The sequence below is a fragment of the Xyrauchen texanus genome, chromosome 6 (assembly GCF_025860055.1).
Source record: "Xyrauchen texanus isolate HMW12.3.18 chromosome 6, RBS_HiC_50CHRs, whole genome shotgun sequence".
In the NCBI taxonomy this organism is placed as follows: Eukaryota; Metazoa; Chordata; class Actinopteri; order Cypriniformes; family Catostomidae; genus Xyrauchen; species Xyrauchen texanus.
The window spans coordinates 32,299,550-32,321,930 of record NC_068281.1 but is presented as its reverse complement, the minus strand read 5'-3'; the positions used below and the strand labels follow the sequence as shown (position 1 = coordinate 32,321,930).

At 39.8% G+C, this 22,381-nt stretch overlaps 1 protein-coding gene across 5 annotated transcripts in view; it reads right to left on the bottom strand.

The window, feature by feature from the left end:
* The window catches only part of LOC127644694 (receptor-type tyrosine-protein phosphatase F-like), a 279,674-nt gene that overhangs the window by 63,765 nt on the left and 193,528 nt on the right, over nt 1-22,381 (bottom strand). For 3 of the 5 annotated variants that reach the window (XM_052128010.1, XM_052128009.1, XM_052128012.1), the window contains 2 exons: nt 20,887-21,080; nt 7,872-7,898 (listed from right to left, as the gene is read on the bottom strand). In XM_052128010.1, coding sequence (XP_051983970.1) covers nt 7,872-7,898; nt 20,887-21,080 — 221 coding nt within the window. The remainder of the gene's footprint in view (nt 1-7,871; nt 7,899-20,886; nt 21,081-22,381) is intronic. The other 2 variants (XM_052128011.1, XM_052128013.1) reach the window with 1 other exon arrangement.

Genomic DNA, 22,381 nt, shown 5'->3' with positions numbered 1-22,381 from the left:
CTGCTCCACCAGCACCAAACCAGCACTAAACTACTCAAACCAGCACTAACCTACTTAAACCAGCATGGAATTGTCTAAGGTGGTCTTTTCAGAAGGGATAGGTACATTAATTAGCCTAACTAGTGTATAGCAGAACACTGACACCTGACACATCAAAAAGCAAACAATGCGAGTATCTGAACAAAACTCAACACAAACAAAAGAAAAAAAATGTAAGAAGTTTAAAACAAAGCACACACAAACACAGTCTTAATTAGGGTTAAGATATAACACTTTAAATGACTAGCATTAAGGAGTGTCTGAAACAATTAATCTGCTCTACTGATTCTGAATTAATGCATTTATCAAAATTAAAATAATAAAACTGTGTTTTTTTTTAATCCACTGGTATTCATTCCTCTTTCAAAATGAATAAGCCATATGAATGTCAAACTAGTTTTACAAAAGAAATGTCTTCTGGGGAATAATGTTTGCAAAGCCTATAGTTAGACAGGTAACCTCTTCTTAGTGTATCTGCACACACCACACTGAAAAGCCTAACAAACTTGTGATTGTAGCCTCTCATGGTAAGAAACCAAACTATAATTTTGGCAAGTCGTTTAGGACATCTACTTTGTGCATGACATAAATAGTTTTTCCAAAAATTGTTTACAGACAGATTGTTTCAATTTTAATTGACTATATCACAATTCAGGTAGAAGTAGGTCAGAAGTTTATATAAACTAAGTTAACTGTGCCTTTCAGCAGCTTGGAAAATTACAGAAAAGGATGTCAAGCCTTTAGGCAATTAGCAAATTAGATTCTGATAGGCTAATTGGAGTCAAATTGGAGGTGTACCTGTGGATGTGCTTTAAGGCCTTGCTTCAAACTCAGTGCCTCTTTGCTTGACATTATGGGGAAATCTAAAGAAATCAACCAAGGCATCAGAAAAAAAAAATTGGACCTCCAAAAGTCTGGTTCATCCTTGGGAGCAATTTCCAAATGCCTGAAGGTACCACGTTCATCTGTACAAACAATAGTACGCAAGTGTAAACACCATGGGTCCACACAGCCATCATACCGCTCAGGAAGGAGATTCTTCTCCTAGAGATTAACGTAGTTTGGTGTGAAAAGTGCAAAAAAATCCCAGAACAACAGCAAAGGACACTGTGAAGATGCAGAAGGAAACCGGTTTACAAGTATCTATATCCACAGTAAAACTAGTCCTATATCAACATAACCTGAAAGGCTGCTTAGCAAGGAAGAAACCACTGCTCCAAAACTGCCATAAAAAAGCCAGACTACAGTTTGCAAGTGCACATGGGGACAAAGAGCTTACTTTCTGGAGAAATTTCCACTGGTCTGATGAAACAAAAATGTAACTGTTTAGCCATAATGACCATCGTTATGTTTGGAGAAAAAAGGGCGAGGCTTGCAAGCCAAAGAACATCATCCCAAATTTGAAGCACAGGGGTGGCAGCATCATGTTGTGGGGGTGCTTTGTTGCAGGAGGGACTGGTGGACTTCAAAAAATAGATGGCATCATGAGGAAGGAACATTTTGTGGAAATATTGAAGCAACATTTCAAGACATTAGCAAGGAAGTTAAAGCTTGGTCGCAAAAGTGTATGTAAACTTCTGACCCACTGGGAATGTGATAAAAGAAATAAAAGCTGAAATAAATAATTATATTTATTTATAGTAATAAATAATAATAAAATCCTATTATTAAACATTTTACATTCATAAAATAAATTAGTGATCCTAACTGACCTAAGACAGGGACTGTCAGGAATTGTGTAAAAATTAGTTTAAATGTATTTGGCTAAGGTGTAAGTAAACTTCTGACTTAAACTCTATGTTCCTCCTCCATAAACATCCTCATGTAAATTAAGTTTTAAAATTAAGCATTTTAAAAGCATCCCATTAGCCATACTAGCATGAATTAACAGCCTTTCTTCCATACTTGAGGTTTAACGTTTTATTTAAATTACTACTCCCAAAATGTGCCCACTTTTTCAAATTGTTCTCTTTTTAAATAAAGATAGCTTGGTTTGGTTTCCTCTCCTGCAAAAGACCTAAAGAGGGAGATCATGGGATAAAATATAAATGATTGGATACAAATGAAATGACCTTTTAAGTTTGAGCGTTTATTCATTACTTTAATCACACAAAATGACTTTTTATTGGAGAAGTGATTGCATTTTCGTTTCTCATTTTCTTCATCTTAAATAGTGTTCTTTTTATAAAAAAATTATATTCTACAAGGGAACGGCTTGCGTTCCCAGAGAACAGAAGCATAACTAAGCAGGAGAGTAGAAACAATTCAGTGATTAATTCACTAGGGGAAGACATTTTTATTTTGTTATCAGCAATGTGTTTAACATCAAGCAACTGTACTAGCTCTATACCTTGCACTGACTTCCAAACAGAGTCCATAGAGATTGGAACTGTTAGCTGGTCATGATTACCACAAAATAAACCCCTTTAGTGTAATAACAAGACCCCACTGTGTTGGGATTTATTTTGCAATTATGACTGGCTAAAGGTACATTATGCCTTACTAATAAATACAGTTTAATTCTTTACCACATAGCATGATACAATCTAAGTTAAAGCTTTATTGTAAGTACTATAGAACAGATAAACAATATAGAGTTAAAGTATATAAAATAACAAAAACAATGATCATTCTCGGTCATCCTTGATGACACATCAAAACAAAAGTTCCCCGTCTGTCGCTCACTTCGACGTTGTGTCAAGTGTGAAGGCCTCGATTACCTCTGAACTTGAGAAAAGCCCAATGAGAATTTGGCAGACAGAATTTGCATGTCCCTCCCCCGGACATACGGGTATAAAAAGGAGGGCATCGTGCATCTGTTCATTCAGATTTCTTCTTCGGAACAGAGTGGTGGTGCGATCAGCGAGCTGAGATCACTACTGTTCCACTCACCTCTGTAGAGCGTCTGCTGTTGGATCTATGGTGCATATCAGCGGATTTCTCCATCTCTGCACGGCAGTGCAGCTTTGCCCCTGGGCGCTTAGACAGTGCTTCTAAAAGAGAGTATTTTCTAAAAGAGTTTATTTCTCTAAAATAGCAAACACACAGCTGGCGTTGAACATCCTTTTCAGGACACGTCTTTGTAAAGATGCCCTTCCGCCCCTATGTAGTTCCTGGATGTGGTCGATTTCTCTCCCTCCGGGCCAGGAAGGTCTCAGCGCGGACACTCGGGCAGGCGATGGCCAAACTTGTGGTCTAGGAGCGTCACTTATGGCTGAACCTGGTCAAGATGCAAGAGGTAGACAAAGCCCGCTTTCTCAACACCCCCGTTTCCCAGTTTGGCCTATTCAGCAACACTGTTGACGACTTCACAAAGCAGTTTTCTGACGGTGAAGAAATAGAGGCCATTTCCCACATCATGCCCTACTACCATTTCTAGCGCGGGTCATGCTCCATCTGCTTGCTGAAGGCGTCCCCCTGCGGCTTCCAAATGGCAGGCAGCTCCGCCTCAATCTAGTCCCAGCTCTCAGCCCCAGCGTAGAGCACCCAGCAGGAAGCACACGCCCCTTGTCTCTCGAACATCCTCGAGGACCCAGAAGACTCCCAACGTGCCTGAGACGGATGATCCAGGGAACGAGACGTTTACTCCGGAGCTGGTAAGCAGACCAATCTGTCCCATGGTGTAGGGCCGGGAGGAGAATCCATGTTTGAAGTTATTTCCTTTTCCACATCCGTGTACCGCTGCGGTACCAACATTCTCAACAGAAGAGCGATTTCCTCATTTCCTGGATCATCTGGCCCACAAATGCCGTTCTCACGGCAGTCCCGGCATCCCAGACACGGACCCCTCACCTTTCAACCACTGGATCGTTGACGCCATTGCTTTGGCCTATCGCACCCCGCCCGCTTGCGGGTTTGAGCACACTTGACGAGAAGTGTGGTATCCTCGTGGGCACAAGTGTGGTATCCTTGTGAGAGTCGGTCTCGTCCCGTGTTCTCTCAGGTCCGAGAACGTAGAACTCGGGAATGCGGAACGTCTGACCGGGTGTTCCGGCACATAGCACCTTTCCCCTCCACTGAGGTATCACCCAGGAGAGTCCACTAAATTTGCGCTCCGGGATGTTCTTCCTCCCTAGCCCTCTGGTCAGCGAATTCACGGAGGAATTCCCCAACCAGACCCACTTTGGGTACTAAAATTACTCTGTACTGGAATAGGAGCTCTACAGGATGGGTCCTTGTGGATTAATCCCCCTGTGTGCATTTTCCACGGTACGGTCTCCCTATTGGCGGACCCGCGTCTCGCTTGGGCAGTCCCCGCTGCCCCCCGGTCGCCGTGTTTGTAGCAACTCCTCCCTTGCAGCAGGTAGGATCTACCACCATGCCATTTCTACATGTGGCCTGTATACACATGTGATGTATTTTGCCACACTTTACCTCCCCCCAGCCTGGGCAGGTGGTGGTCTACGCAGGGTCTTTTCCCTCTGAAAGAATATGAGTTGGAAAAGAATGCCTTCCCCGATGTGTGCGATAGCGTTAAAATGGCCCCAGCTGCTGTAACTCTATGCAAGAAACATAGAGAGAGAAAAGGTGCAGCTGGCGCGGCCTGCTCCCATGCTTAGCATGTTGCTTTGTCCCCCGGGATGCCGGGAACCTAAAAAGTTTATGCCGATTTTTATGGGGCGTTGGGGAAGGGTACGTGCAGTCTGACTCAGCCTGTTGCTTTGGCACACAACTGCCTGCCCGCCCCTGCGTCAGCAGCTCAAATTCATGGTTCAGCGCATGGCGTAATTGAATAGGGACCCCCTAGTGTCGCTTCACTCGACACAACGTCGAAGTGAGCGACAGACGGGGAACATCTAGGTTACTGTTGTAACCTCCGTTCCCTGATAGAAGGAATGAGACGTTGTGTCCCCCCGGCCACGACGCTGAACCGAGCCACTGCAATGGCCGAACCTTATACTCGGCTCCGTAGTGCAAAGCCTGAATGAACAGATGCACAATTCCTTCTTTTTATATGTCCGGGGGAGGGACATGCAATTTCTGTCTGCCACATTCTCATTGACCTTTTCTCAAGTTCAGAGGTAACCGAGGCATTCAAGAAAGTCCCCTAGTGTCGCTTCACTTGACACAACGTCTTGTTCCCTCCACCAGGGAACGGAGATTACAATAGTAACCTAGACATTTGGGACTTCGTACCATGTTCAGACTAAATTTGATTCTCTTTGGCTTCTCTTGCTAATGGAACAATGTGAGATTATTGGTGAAGCATCTGTGGGGTTAATGGGTATGTATTTCCTCTATACACTGCACACAGTCACACATCATTAGTGAGCTGGCAGCTTACGCCAACCTTCAAGATGGCTGATTGCTAGAATAAATAACACAGAGGAGCACAGATGTCACTCGCTGACACCAGTGAGACACTCTGCTGTCAAGCCATAATCAATGTCATCAGTGAAAAAGCAGGAGGATTCCATTAAGTGTTGCTGCTACCTCTGAATAGAACCTGAGGTGAAAAAAATTAATAGAGTTTTTCACCTTTGATGAAAAGAGAAGTTCTAAAAATGGCATGATGAAGCCTGTCTATTTTGTATCTCTTTAATAAAGAGTTTGGAGGATAGTTTTGTGAGAATACAGATGTTTTGTGCATTTTTTTTCTTTCATTTTTTAGATATGGGTGTTACATTAAGAAAGTTGTTAATCTAGATGGCAATGTGTTTGATAGAATCCATTACTATTTATAGATAGAACCTAAACAAGATGATACATTAGTGGCTGAACTGGATTAGCACACAAACAAGTTCAACCCAAACACCTAACTAGTACCCAAAGCAAAGCCATTAAGCCTCCGCTCAAGGTCAGCAGGTCATGTGTGAATCTCTTTAACAGTTAATCAGAAATGAGTGAATTCCACATTTCAGAAATCCAGTTTCCGATTACTGCATGCTGACAGGATACCAGAAAGTCAGCCCTGAATCATGGGAGAGAGACATTGAGAGATTTGGACAGAGCAGCAGATTGGCCCACTTTAAATATGTTTCAGGCAGGTGCCAGCACTCTGTGGCAGTAGATCAGGTGCGGTCTCTAACTACAGGGCTCCAGAGAGTGGCTGCTAGTCTGCTGGCACAGAGATGGGTGCACTGAGAGACGGGGTCAGGCTTTACTGTGAGGAAAAACGACACCGGTAACTGAAGTGCGGCCATTTCTTGAGCTTTTTTAAAGCTTCAAATCTCATCAGTAAGAGGATTTACTATGGTAATGCAAGCCAGGTCCCAAACAGCAGTGGGCTCAATGAGACACACACAGGCATGATCGGGTACAACACACTCACACAAAGACAGGAGGTGTTGAAAGCAAAGTGTTATCTGCAGCTTTCTCTTTCCATCCAGGCTTCACTGGTTTTCAACACTACAGCATGCAAAAACCTGACCCAGTCCCTCTGGTGAAAGTATGCAACTACATTCAGAGCTTTCCATCCCCCACCCACTTCAGTCATCAACACAGGGCCAAGTAGGTTGTAACTTTTACATGTTGTTTAAATATTAATTGACACTTGCAAAAAATCTAATTACATAATAATAAAAAAAGCATAAAAAGCATGCAACTAAAAATACAACTACCTGAATAAATTTAGGGGAATTAAATATACAGCTTGATCTTATTAGTCTCAAGATAAACTAGCATTATTGCTTTGATGCATACTAAACCGCAATTGCCATTATTTTTGTATATATGAGGTAATATTATTTATTTAAACTATTTCTTAATCTTACTTTTGCCAGGAACATTGAGTGCTTCATCGCCTTTTTCTTGCATAATTTTATCTCAGATCAATATTTCATTTTACTTGGTGGAATGAACATGTTGTTATTATTAATATTAATAGATTAATAGTAATTAATTATTGAACCTTGGTGTTTTATCACATCGCTTGATGTCAAGAACATCAGCTACAGCTTCCATCATTAATCAAGGGTGTAGCCAGGAAATTAATTTTCGTTAACAACAGAGAAGCGGCACATTCAAACAGTTATTTCATACTTTCAGAAATCAGAATTTATGCATTTTTGTAAACTATTTTATAAATATATATTGGAAGTCAAAGAATAATATCTAATATTCTGGGTGGGTCTTGGTTTATTTTGGGTGGGGCCTCCGGCACGGTTATTAATAACTGGAATTAGTCTGCACCTCATCTCATTTTCCATACATGGCTCTTCAATCTCTCTAGTCAAGGATTCTCCTTTGCATGTGCTTGTCTAACTCGGCATGAGTGGGGGTTAAGCATTTTGGAAATGCTAAACTTACCGGCTTTTTGTAGGATATTCAGCAATATTGCTCTAAAAGAGAAGATTCATTTGTTCATATTTTATGTGTGTGTGTGGTTGAATAACGGGTACTTGCTATGCTAAAAGTCATTAGTGCAGTCATTACACTGTCAGTGAAATGTGCACTCAGGGGCCAGACCTTTAGAGCATGCTGCATCATTACCATTAGTAAATACAGTGCATTAGTGAGTGACCTTCAGTAAAATGCTGAAAATGCTGCAATTTATTCTGTTCTGTTCTCTGTGTAAGAAATGCAGTTTGGAATAGGTTTGCAAAAATACTCAAAAGGTGACCAAAGATAAGCTTTCATTCTGATTGCGTCCCTTTCCCATTTTCCCCCTTTTTCTACAAGCTGCTTTGTCCAAATTCACATCAAATGGACAGGAGTTCAATCAAACTCTTAATCCCACCTTACATGGAATAACAATGGAAAATGTTAGTTCCAATTTAAGAAAAGCCAAGTGAGAGAAGAAAAAGCTATAGACGAACAGGCACACACACAAACGCAGAGCATTCCCACAGGCCCAATGCTGCAAACCACCCTCTCACACATGAGTTACTCACATATTCCGTGGACTCTTCAATTTTCCACTGATGGAAAACACATGACAGATGAGAGGGGGAAAATGAATCAGAGATGGCACTACTGGTGAGAAAAAAGCATTGCCACCTTTTTTCTCTCATCTACAGATGAACATACAATGTTAACAGTAACATGCAGCAATGTAGCTCAGTTACAGAGATGGAGGAGAAGGATGCAGGAGAGAAAATATAACAATATTTTATACAGTATTTCTACACAGTAGAAAAAGGAGCAGTTGAATATTTCAAACAAAGGAAAGGTGCTTAAGTCTGTCGCTCTGTGGGAAAAAGAGGTTACAAGCATTGTACCATTTGCAACTGGTGCATTACATTTTTAGTCTCAGCAAAAATTGCAATTCGTAGACACTTACCTGGGCTGCATTCATAAAAAAAAAAAAAACAAGTGTCCCCCAACATAAGATACAGACAGAAATATTGTACCATGCATGCAAAAACAAAAACATTTTAACACAGATGCACTGCCTGGTTACACATGTATCATGTATGGTTCCAAATTGTCTGAAATCCCAGATGCAGTTTATAGTTCTACCAAAATACCAATGACAACCAAAAAAAAAAAAAACAAACTTGGTACATAACGCTGGACTTTTAAATATATACAAGTCAGATATTCACTGAGGACTCTTATTTTGAAATGCTCTCCCACGCAACAAAATACATACCGGTACTCTTTTCTATCATCAACAATGTATTACAATATTAACCCCACAACGCAATCATTGTCAGTAGATCATATGTGCGATCTGCAATGATGTCACAATTGAGCTGCATTATGGAGATGCAGCTGCACGCTTGTTGACAAAGCCATCATGGAGCCAACAGTTGACATTCCTCTTCAGGAACAAAAGGAAGTGAAATTGTTCCTTTCAAGCTCAGAATCTGCAAAGTGCAGTGAAGCACGTCACAATATCAGTATGCACTGTAATTTTCTATATTAGATCATTCTGCAAACATGTCCTATAATTGCTTCTCATGATGGAGCTACTGTTCTATATGTTGTAGATCTGTGTGTATTGCATAACAGTATCATTAACACAAGAGATGGAGGGCAATATTTCAGTCTGTTTCCCTTAGCAAGCCACACCGCTTCCCACGCACAGACCTTGTGCGACTGATCCTATAGAATTACACATGGCAGCATGTGCTACACCTTGTTAGCCTGCTGCAAACCTACTGGCTGCTAATGGGTAGGAGTCTTATGGACTGTTTTAAAAGCCTCTGACAGCAGTGGAACGCCTACCAGGTGTGCCCAGGGCATGCCTGCCTACAAAGTCCAGTAATAATGACTTTACTCTGGGCACAGCTGCCTAGAAGCCCAACTGACAGTCACTGGATTCAAAGCGTGGAGCTAAAGTCATACTGATAAGTGAGGTAAAAAGCAGAGATGCTAAAACATTGATCAGAGATAATAGGCCAGAGTGTGCTTCTAACCCTTCAGGTCTGCACATAAGAGTTCTACTTCAATCATTTAGTCATCGCTCTATCAGTGCATTAATTTCCTATTCAATAGACTCCCTATAAACCGCTCCTTTTAACTATCCTATTAATCGCACACAGGGCGGCAGCATAGATCCCTACATGCACTTAACCTTACGTACACAATAAGCACATATATAACAGCTTATAGCAATGGAAAACAAATGAAGGCAAGAAATCAAGCAGTATGAGGTTGCTGAAGGGGGAAAACGCAATTCCCCCACCTTGCCAGTCTGTTCTGAGTGCTAGGCTGTGGAGCATACAGCAAACAACCACAAACCATACTTTACTGGAACTGTATAGCATCTGCCACAGAGATCCAGACACCAGAATTGGCTCTTAAAATGTTGAAAGTGCGCTTGAATTCTATGTGCCAGGTTATAATGCTGCTCTTCATCATGCAACCATCGTTTGATTTATTATTCTACCATTATCAAAAGAAAATGTACACAAACATCTGTTTTTATTTGACAAAAATTCTGTTTACTGCCTTCAGAAAGCACTATGTGAATAAGGTGCAATCTATAATGAGCCTAATTTACATACAAAGGAGGCATGTTTGCACTGAAAAGAATGAAAATTATGCTATTTAAGCACAGATAGCACCTTGGTTGAGTTGGATTGAGGATAATTAGTGATTAACATGCAGGTCTTTGCCGTGAAGTAACACAAGCAAATGTGGCGGAGCTATTTAGACTCTTGGCCCTGAGTCTCTCTGGTACTGAGTCATTTCAAATGTATGACAAAGCCACCACCACTGCCACAGTCTACTCTATGTTCATCTTTAACATACTGTATGCAATGGCAAGCTAATGTCAAGCTACATAATGCCAAGTGTTCCAGTTCATCAGCCATGAACAGGGTTTAACGCTTCATCAAAAGCCACTACATCACACCGACAAACACACACTCAAAGCGTTTGCTTAAATAAACACAAACAACCTCTTTAAGCTCAAGTTAATGAGACATTTTGCCGCTTATCTGCTTGCTTAATGGGTTATTTTTTTCAACATGGCACGTTAGCCTTTTAAACTGTTAAATGTACAGTTCTTTCCTTTCAAAAAATGTATCTCCTCAGAATCATTCTCCTTGAATACCAGATGAATAAATTAGCCTAGCTTATTAATACACTTCAGAGAGCACAAAAAATTAGGCCAGAACTGATAGGAATCTCCATCTGAAGCCAAATGCAGCAATTTACAGACATGATATTAAAATAGTAATGCAAGTCTGAGTTTGTAAGATAGAACCTGTTGGAGAACAAGAGATGATAGAGGAAGAAAGTACTGATATTAATCAGGGGAAATAAAGGGTTCTCCTCTCTCTTCCTGATCTGGAATTAAGCCACCAAGGCCAGAGTGATTCCTGCTGGTGCTGTATTTTATCATACATTTACATTTAGTTTTTAGTCAAATTGATGTCCTACACAGAGCTATGTGATCATTGGACCCGGGAGGGGGTGGGTGTGGGTGGAGGGTACCGATCGTTTTGGGGAAGCGCGAGATGATCACCTGTGTTCCGCGACTGTTATCATCATTAAATAACATATAACGTGCGAGTAACGACAGATGGAAGAGTTTCTGGTGCCCCCCTAGTGTAAGATGGTGCCCCCTAATGAGTTGGTGCCCTAAGCAGACTGTGTAAAATGCATATGGGGAGCGGCGGTACTGTATTTAATAGACGCTTAAATCCAAAGTGACTTACAATACATCTTTATTAAGGGTAGAGTCAATCTGGAGCAACCAAAGGTTAAACTGATGTTGAAACAGACAGCTATTTGCAGTAAAAAAAAAAGCAACCAGAGGTCATTAATTTTCAATGAGAGTTTGGCACTTTGACAAAATCTGCCTAGGGATAACTGGTCTTCCAGCCCAGCCAAGATGATTAGAGCTGGTCTGGTTTGATGATTTTAGAGGGGTCTTGGGCACCAGCTAGCCGATAAGTAAATCCCAAGCTTGGCCTGGTTGGGGGAACATTTTAAACCAACATACCACCTTAGGCTGGCTGAAGCGTTTCTTTTCATTTTTTTTTTAGGGCTGGGGGATTAACACGTTAATCTTTGCGATCAATTTGAAATGATTAACGCATTAAAAAAAATAATTCAAGTGACGTAGCACTTTTTTATTGCCTCAATCACAAACACTAAAGCCTACGTTTTAATGACTTCCTGTTGTTGCGTCTATTGTGCGTGTGCTGAGCAAAGTCATCCTGGCATGATGGAGAACTACTTGGGCATCACAGCACACTTCAAAGATGAAGAGTGGCGATTGCGTTCATTTGAACTTACTGTGAGTCAAACCACAGAGCGCCACTTTGCGGAGGCATGCGCTGAACATTCTTTGGAAGTCTGGAAAGTAGAGCAAAAGTTAACAACACTTGGGATGGACAGTGCTCTGAAGATGACAGCAGCCGTGAGACTACTACCATTTGAACACCTGCCCTGCAAGGTGCACATTGTGCAAAGAACAGTCACGACTGTGGATTCGACAGTGTTCTGGCCAAATGTCGCAAAATTGCCATGTTGACCGCACAGGAGCTTGCTAAACTGCAAAAGCAGGAGGAACAACTTGAACCTTGCAGGTTAGTCTATCTCTCTACCTGTGTGTGTTTTCTCTCTTCCTGTATCTTGCGTGTTTATTATGTGTGTGTGTGTGTGTGTGTGTGGGTGGGTGCTATATTGTTCTCTGTCTTGTGTGTTTCTCCTCTCTTTCTATGTCTTATGTGTATGTTCTCTCTATCTGTGTGTGTATTATGTTTGTGTGGGTGCTCTATTGCTCTCAGTCTTCTGTGTGTGTGCGTGTGTTTTATCCTCCTTTATTTGTTGTCTGTGTTCTCTCAATGTGTGTGTGTTTCTCCTCTCTTCCTATGACTTATGTGTGTGTTCTCTCTATCGGTGTGTGTATAATGTGTGTGTGGGTGCTCTATTGCTCTCAGTCTTCTCTGTGTGTGTGTGATTTATCCCCCTCTATCTGTTGTCTGTGTTCTCTCTATGTGTGTGTGTGTGTGTGTGTGTGCCCTTGTGTGTTTCAACATGGTTTTAAATTTCAACTTGCACTTTAACATTTTGTTTTTGATATTGTTGTTGAATATTAAGAAATTGCCTTTCTTTTGGTTTATTGTCTTAAGTTCCAAGTCTTTTTGATAACCTTGATGGTTTTAATATCCAACTTGCTGCATGTAATATATTTGATGGGAATGACTACTCTGTAGTTCTGAGGAGAGTCTGTTTATAATTAACAAGATGTCATTAAAATTTTTATTTAAAATATACTTTCTTTGTGTTGATTAATTTAATTAGGTGATTCTATGTTTAAATATTAATGATTACAAGCTTGGGGGATTTTTTTGGATTAAATTGCGATTAATCACATTAAATTGTGTGCTTAATTAGCTAATTTTTTTTCATCGATTCCCAGCCCTATTTTTATTTTTCTAAATATTTTTTTTTTTTTTGTTTCATTTCTGTCAGTGTGAATATTCCCTCAGTCCATTGCTAAAAGACACAATGGTGGTAGATTGTGAATGACTGCTCATTGGGTCCAAACCGCAACTTTTTGGTTACCAGCTCAGACACTAAGCCACATCACCCATCCCTCCAATCACTACAACTGTTATTTCCTCCACCATTTTTTTTCTCCCACACCAACAACTAATGCAACAGGATACTAAGCAAACAGTGGAAGAGAGTGAAGCTTTAATTGAAGTCGACTCTCACGCCATTAATTGGAGATGCTTCATGGAATGTTGACAGGCTTCTCCAATGGCCACTTGCTCAGCGCTAACGGCACAGTGGAATGGATCTGTTAACTCAGTCTCTTGGTTAAATTTAGAACTAAAATGAGGGCGGTGTGTGGGTTCCCAGTCTGCCCTTGTTTGAAAAGATTTTTTTTTAACCCACCCACTCACAAGCAGGCACTCACTGGTTTCCCAGCTGAAACCAGTCAGCCAGCTGAAGGAGAGAATTCTAAGGCTTTCCATCATTGCTTTGAATGAGATAAATGTTGGTTTCAGCTTGGCTATGTTCACACAGCAGCAAAATAGGGCTGTCAGTCCAGTTTTGGAGTGCTAAATATGGTTATGTTCATCCACATTTTGGTTAGGAAAAGAGGGTGATCACCACATTCTATATTCAAAGTGACTACCTTGAATGTTCAAGAGTCACAACCAAATTTTTCAGCAAGTTATAGAGATGGGCTGTATAAATGCAACCCTAGTCAAGCTAGTTACTCTTTGCTGTCAACCACTAAAGTTAACTCTATCTCTCTCACTGTATGAAAAATTTGAGAAAGCAAAGGTGTTTTGTGGTCGTGAAATAATAGAGTGAAATAATGGATAGGAATACATAGGAAAAATAGAATTGGACAAAAACAAAACCAGAGACTTTTTAATCACATATGGTTTAACAACTCTGAATGATGTGCACATGGAAAAATCACAATGTCATAAAATTGTGGGGAGATTTTGTGTAGTGTATGTAGCTTGTCATTTGGTAACTTCTAGTGTTGATGTTAATTGGGTGCTTAGCCATTAAGGTAAATGTTAGTTCAGTACCCTTAATGTAGAAACCAATGATCAGAGATCATCAACCAATGAACAGGGTGTCTCTGAAGATGGTAGGGAAATAAGTTCTTATTAAAAATGAATAACTGGGAGACATGTGACACCATGCGAGGAGCAGACGTGTGAGCAACAGTTCTGCGCACATTGCTAGTTTTGAATTAATTTCATGTTATAATCTGGTGAGATTTGATACACCCATTTACATACTTGCTCTTTGAGGTAAACATGGCAAAGAAGTCAAAATCCTCAGACTCTGGTGACATTAAAAGACACTTACATGTTCAAGCTGAGGCCTATGGCGGGCCGGGGACTCGATTTGGAAGGCACGTCGGGAGAAGAAATTCAGCGTCAACTGTCCAACATCTCGGTGATGCTGACAAAGTTTTCTGCTGACTTGGAGGATCTCGCTGTAATACGTTGATCGATTACGCCGATGGAAACAAAATTATCTGAGTTGGTCACAAGAGTAGCAGATGTTGAGAATCGATCGACTATAAATATCATCGGAAAGGGAATTATCCGCTAATCCGCCCGTGTCCAAAACAGACACTTTTTGGTAAAACTGGAATTTTTCAAAAAATCTGGCACTCTCCTTCAAAAATACATTGGAGTGAGTAAGCCATTTGATGTTTCTTATATTAGTGGACTGACTCAATGTTCAGTGACTCGATTGTCTGAGGAAGCTAGGCGCCAATTTTGTTTCTTTTTGCATTGGCTCCGCCTAGAGGCTGGAGTTTGTTTTGTGGAATGACACTTCCATAAAGAAACTTTTGCATTGATGGAAGATAATTTTTACACTGAAGTTCCCGGCCAGATTGAGAATGGACACTATGGATGACTGTAAAATATCTACATGCTCATGTACAGGACGTCTTTTATAAAGTTGATGGTCTGAGCAAGTCATGGTGTATTTTTTTTTCTTGCGTGGCCTCCAAGTGAGTTTGGCTCTTGATCATCCGAGGTCCGGGATCTGTTCGATCTTTGTGCTTATGCCTCCTGTTGGCTGGAGTTTTTGTAGATTATTTTTAAGGAACATTAGAATGATTACGTCATTTGCTGCACTCATATCAATATGTCAAATGTTAATATGAGTAGGTTGTCTCTCTCCACATGGAATGTGAATGGGTTGGGGCACCCTATAAAAAGAAGGAAGGTTATTTATTTTCTTAAGCATACGAAATATGATCTAGTGTTTCTTCAAGAAACACATCTTTCCCTGCAGGAAGCTGAAAAATTTGGTAAGATATGGGGTGGACAGGTTTTCTTTAATGCTGGATCGAGTAAGAGTAGGGGAGTCATTATACTGATAAATAAATATCTACAATTAAAATGTCTTAAACAGAGTAAAGATAAATTAGGAAGGGTCATTATTGTTTTAGAAGAAATTCAGGGACTAAGGTTGATTTTGACTAATATAAACGCACCTAATGCTGATTTGGATTAGAATGCTTTTTCATAGATCTTGAAAGGATGCTGCAAGCCGCTGGCACCCTAATGATAATATTGGGAGGAGACTTTAATCTATTGATGGACTCAGTGCTTGATGACAGTGAAGCAAAAGTGTGTAAGCCCCCTAGAGCAACAGTGACACTTCACAGGATGTGTAAAAATCTTGGGCTTACAGATATTTGGAGACTTATAAACCCATCTGGTAGGGATTATAATTTTTTTTTTCATCAGTTCAAAATATTTATTCTAGAATAGATTTTTTTTTTAGATTTATCTAAATCACTAATTTCATCTGTTGATTGCTCAATTGGAAACATGTTAGTCTCAGATCACACCCTGGTGAGTTTAGAGGTGTTGCAACATATGGAGAAAAAAGATAAAATAGCTGGCACTTTAACGTATCCCTTTTGCAAAACCCTGATTTCCAACAAATGTTAAAGGCTGAAATCAATTTATATATGGAGACCAACTGGTCCTCAGTAACCTCTGTGGGCGTGGCTTGGGAGGCGCTAAAGGCGGTTCTTAGGGGTCGGATCATACAGTATGCCTCATTCATCAAAAAATCTAAAGCACGAGAACTCGTGGAATTGGAATGGAATATTAAAAGTGCCGAGGCAAAGCTGAAGCACCGAATGTCATCTGATGGCCTCAGAGAATTGACAACTGAAATACTGATATAAAATGATTTTGTCGTGGAAAGTGGAGTTTTGGTTATTCAGGGCAAGACATTCATATTTTGAGTCTGGGAAAAAAGCAGGGAAGCTTTTGGCTAGATATATAAAAGAGAGAGTCTATTTTATACCATTCTCTCAGTGATATCTGCTGGTGGTGAAATTTTTACCTTGGCCATTAATATTAATAATGCCTTTAAAGAATTCTATCTTGATCTTTATAGTTCCAAGTCTTCGTCTACTGATGAGGATATTAGAACCTTTGTGGAATCATTAGAACTTCCTAAATTGACGACTGAGCAAAAAAACTCTCTTGATTCTGAGATAACCTTGGTAGGAGATTGACAAGGTAATTAAAGCCTAACCTACATGCTAGGCTCCAAGGCCAGATGGTTTTGCCGCTGAATTTTTCAGATCTTATGCTACGGAATTGGCTCCACTTTTGTTAGAAGTTTATACAGAATCATTAAAGAATGGAAAGCTTCCGCCAACCATGACACAAGCCCGGATTAGTTTGATTCTTAAAAAGGACAAAGATCCAAGCAAGTGTAAAAGTTACCATCCAATTTCCCTGACCCAGCTAGATGTAAAAAATTTGGCTAATCAGTTAAGTAAAGTTATGACATCTCTTATACATATAGGTCAATATCATGTAGTCAGTAGCGAATTATAAGTCTCCGGTCGCTGCCATCTCATTTGATGCCGAAAAGGTGTTGGATATGGTAGAATGGGATTATCTTTTAAAGATTTTGAAAATGAATGTTTTTCGGGAGTACTTTTATTGGATGGAATTTACTTTATAGACACCCTGTAGCAGCGGTACAAACAAATTGATTAAATAGAATCATTAGCAGCTAAGTAAGGAGGATAATTTTCCAGGGGTGGTTGCGGGACGTAAGGCGCATAATCTTTTGCTTTAAGCAGATGATATTTTATTATTTGTCTCTGACCCTTCTAGATCTATGCCTTGCCTCCACAGAATTATTAATTCCTTTTCCAAGCTCTCAGGATACAAATTCAATTGGTCTAAATCAGAAGCTTTGGCTTTGATAGCGTACTGTCCAGTAACAGCCTTCCAGCTGGGCAAATTTGACTGATTTAGAGTTCATTTTGAATTTCAAGCGATGTGGACAGATGGGCTTCATTACATTTATCGATGAATGGGAAGGTTAATGTCATTAAAATGAACTGTATTCCAAAATTCAACTACCTGCTATAGTCACTCCCTATAGATGACACCCTCGTATTTCAAGCAATTTGATAACATAGCAAAATCCTTCATTTGGAATGGTAAACTTTCCAGACTACATTTCAACAAATTACATAGGCCGAATGACAAAGGTGGGCTAGGCCTACCCAAGATTTGTATTTATTATTATGCATTCGGTCTCAGGCATTTGGCTCATTGGTCACTTCCACCTGAAAGAGCCCCTCCCATGTTTTCTTTTGAACGGGAAGTCCTTGCCCCTATTTTGCCATTACAAAGCATTTCTGTCAAACTAACCGGATAAGTTCAGTCACAGCCCGTTATCTCACATTTGCACATGATTTTGACAAGAGTGGCCAGAGTATTCAATTCAGACATTTATCTAAATGTTGCCTCAAGCATATGACTGAACCCAAAATTATGTATCAACAAGTCCCCTTTCTGTTAGTCATAGTGGATTGTGAGGGGGGTTGCTACACTCTGCGACCTGTATGAGAGTGGAGTTTTGAGATCTTTTGAGAATTTGGGTCATCATTTTGGGATTACCAGATCTCAGTTTTATATATATTTACAGCTGCGCCACATGCTCTGTATTGTTTTTGGGAGGCATCAGTGTATTTCTCCCTGCTGACTCAAGCACAACTTTAACTTCTATTAAGAGATTAAGGGAGAAAGATTTGAACTTTGTATTGGAAGATGGAGTGTGGACTAAGATTCTGAAAAATGTAAAGTCTACATCTAGAGTTTGCCTTATGAAATTTAAGATTTTACAAAGATTTTATTGGACCCCCTCTAGATTATATAGGCTTGGTCTTAAAGTCACACCCACCTGCATGCAATGCCAATCAGAATTTGGAGACACAACCAATGTTTTTTGGGGGATGTGTTAAGATCCAAGATTTTTGGTTAAAGGTTCAGAATTATTTGTGTGACATTCTGGGCACTCAAATTTTACTTTGCCCCAGACTTTGTATTTTGGGCGATGGGGAAGTTATAAATTCGGGGGACAAATATATAAAAATGTGGGTTCTGAGTAGTGTGATGATTGGCAGACAAATTATTTTAAGGGGTTGGAGGTCAGATGGAGCGACTCCAATTCCGGAGGTGTGTGCGGAGATGGGGAGGGTGGCGGCTTTTGAGAAGATGATAGATGGAAGGCTGGGGCTGGGGGACTTGTTTTTCAGAAAGAGGAGTAGGTATTTGCTGGTTTTGGGGGGACTCTAGGGGAAGGGATGAGGAGAGAGACATTTAATTCAATTATGCATGTTTATTATATATATATTTTTTGTATTGTTTGTATGCGTGTATTATTTTATGTGACCACAGGGGGGGTTTTGAGGTAGGGTGGGGCTGGTGTTTGGAGAGGGATATTAATGGTTAAAAGTTAAATATTGATTTGGTGTGTATATGTTGTATTATTTTCTTTGAATCAATAAAAACTGTTAATTACAAAAAAAGGAACAACTGGCAACCCACAGTAGAACAAAAATGGATGTCTTGAGAAATCAGGGTCTTTTTGTATCTACAAAAAGTACTAAGAGCCATTTATCAATTCAACTCTGCCACCACCAGCCAAACCATTAGTGTTATACAATACACAATGGATTTTCATCACTTCTCCGACATGTTTTCTCTCTTCTTCATTCCCAACTTTCCCTGGCCAATTACATCTCCGAGAGGAACATAAGAGTATTCTCTCTTTTTCAGAGAGTGAGAGAGAGACAGACAGAGGAGAGTGAAGAGAAATGTAAATATAAATGTAATCTAAGATTTTCTTATGATGCACCCTTAATGTCTGACAGAACAGAGACACAAGGTGAAAAATTGGCTTGTAGGAATCACTGTGTCAGAACAATTTGATATCTACTAATTCGTTTCAACAAGTCTTGCAAGGTTTTTACTTTCAAGTTTCCAATTTGTAATTTATTTTCCAAGACATTGACAGCGAACGAGTCATGTTCTGGGAAAAACGACGCACACTTCGCTGTAAATGACTCAACTTCACTTCAGATGTCATGGAGGAAAATGAGAATGTTGTTTGCCAGTGAAGGAGAGACAAGCTCAGGTGTACTTGTGTTCTGAGAGCTGGCAGGTCAACATGAGTTCACCTTACAGGTACAGTAAACAAAACCGGTCTTTGTTTTTCTGTCACTAGTGGAAAAAAGATAAAAAGAAAAATCCAAAAACTAACAACAATTATGTCTTGTATGGTGCCAAAAACATTCAGAACTGCTGACCTTGTGACATAATTTTTTTTTTACTAGTTTAGGATTGTGGAGGTGTTATTGATTAGAGGCTCCGGACAGACATAAAACATCAATTGCGCTACAAACTGTACCCCGGTCATGAAGAAAGCTTCATGCTCTAAGCATGGGTTTTACGTAGTATAATATTGGCAGGAATTACAAGCAGTGCAGAAAAATTGTCTGTTGCAGGGGGTGGATTTGGCAACCAATGCTCAAGGTGTTACATTTTCATTTCTCAGGCACTCCTTCACTTGGGTATGTACTTATGCAAATGAGGAATAATCTTCTTAATGAACCATAAAGCCCCTGATCACCCGTCCATTTACTAAAAACCATTAAAAGTCCACAATGGTACATAAATGTCTCTTGTAACAATCTATCTTTAAGCTCAGTGGAGAGGAATGCTTACACAGGTAAATGATAAACTTGTTTGAAGGGAATGCAAGGGAGAACAGGGGTCTATGCATGTTATTTCTCAGCTAACAATTCAAGAAGAGAAGCATTTATATGCCTCCAGTCTGATTCTCTCTTTTCCCACAAAAGTGTCTACTTCTACTAAAATCTTAATCCCTCCTAAGGATTACTATCTTTCTTCCATCTCAGTGCACCCACATTTCTTCAAGCTTTAAATCTCCTTATATTAATGCAACATGAAACAAAAAATAGTAACAAGGCAGTGCATGTGCATTAATGTTAAGATATAAAAAGATCTGGATTTTGCAAAGGCCAACAATGGTGTGCATCAATGAAATATATAAAAACTTTAGCATAAGACTGAATTATTAGGAAAAGTGAGAATATGCTGTTTATGTAAAATCCGTGTGGACTGTATTCTGAAAGAAATTGGATCTGTTCCAAATCCTAGTGAGCTGCCTACCTAGAAAGCATTTTTAAGCATCATAGAAAGGCTTCAGACATGAAGGATGTTTAAAATAACAGACAGCAAAAGTATGCTGCTTTCTAAATTATTAATATAAGCCAAAATCTAAGGCTGCATTGCATGTATCCTTCATGGATAATGGAATCTAGGAATGCAATGTGAAAAACCTGGTATAAATTTTCATCCAAGATGGCAAATGAAGTAGAAGTTTAAAAATATTTTAACACTGATAAGTATCGAAAAAAACAGTTTGAGCAAATAAGGAAAAGACTATTTCACTACCAACTACATACATGTACAGAGCTTAAAATCAATCACTTATGAGGTTCTGTTCTGGTTAGAATGCTGCCTTAGAAGACAGCAAGGAAGCTCAATGGGATTTGGGACAGAGTCAAAGAGTACTTGTGAGCAAAAAGCCATAACACTGGCATCCACTTCAGTGCCCAAACAGTGAATTATTGTGGAGTGATAAAGTAGCTGACAGTACCTGTGCTTCTGGAAGAGCGACATCCATAATATTTGGATGCCCGCGTGGCTCTCCGTTCTCCAAACGGGAGTAGATGACCTGGTATCCCCGAATCTGGCCGTGCTGCTTCCCAGACAGAGGCGGCTTCCATGTCACACGAATAGCTGTGGAGTTCACAGCCTCCACTTCGACTTTCCGAGGTGGGGCTCCCGGCACTAAAGAGGAACAACTGCATTTAAACTTCCGGCTTTATGAAAGCCTGCAGGCTAAAACACTCTAATAATCCTAATAAGTTGTTGTTTGTTTGAGGTGTCTCTGGCTCTCGATATTTGTTGATTATGGAACATTTATCCAGCTGGGCAAAGCCAAAGTATTTTGAGAAAGATGATTATTCATAATAATTGAAAAAGTGAAAACAACTGATGAAATGGTCAGTGAGTGAACAAGAGATTGTAAGTGGACAAAGATAACTGCAGTTGGGAGGGTGTTAAGGGTGATTGCATATGCGTGCAAGAGAAGCTGGGGAGCAGAGCAAATCCTGTTATTTAGAGACAAAGCGCATGTTGTCTGGTAAAGGACCATGCAGAGTGCACATCTGGTCTTGAGCAAATATGCTCTCCTATGCTAAATCAGGCTATTTCCTCAGCCTAAACCTTAACAAATCTGATCAAAAACACACGGGTGCTCGGATCCAAAACATAGTGAGCTGCCTACGTAAGGGAGTATTTTAAGCTCATAGGTGTGTTTCAGACATGTTTCAAAAGGTAGGCAACTTAATTATACTTCCTCCTATGATAAATTGTTTTAGTCAAATTATTCAAATGAGGCAGAATTGCACGTATCCTTCATGGAAAAGAATGCAATCCATTTAATAGTGAAAAGTATCAGTAAAAAAAAAAATAGGTCAATGTGATTAAAAATGGATTATGTTGCCCAATATGTGTGTGTATGCTGTGTATTTTTTTGCTGAGAGTATCACACTGTTAGCTTGGCAACATGATAATGTCAAACTTTATAGAGCATAACAGTGCCTGTCCACATTTTCAGATGCCTTGATTCTGGAAGTGTTTTCCCTTTCGTTTCTTCCATAGGGATTTCATTAAATCCTTCATAAAAGAGTTCTTAGGCATGAATCAAGCCAACCAGCTCTGTGGTAAATCACAACATTACAGCAAAAAATATTTGAAAATCAGATGAAAAGACAAAAGGTACAAGACTGTGTACTTAACATTAATTAGTGAATGGACTACAAATCCGAATTTGTATTGCGAAAGGGATAAATTATTTAAAAACATGGATGGAAATATGTAAAACATTTGATTTTAAGTTGTTGATTATAATTCAAGAAATCATATATTTTACGTTTTTTGCTAAATATTCAGATATATACAAATACTCTACATAAGTAATTTGAAAATGTATAGGGAGACAGACTCTGCTGCATCATGGGAGTGGCCGTCCGAGCTCTGGTCACTGCAGAGCTCTTTTGATGCGCTTTGTTTGCCATGATTCTCTG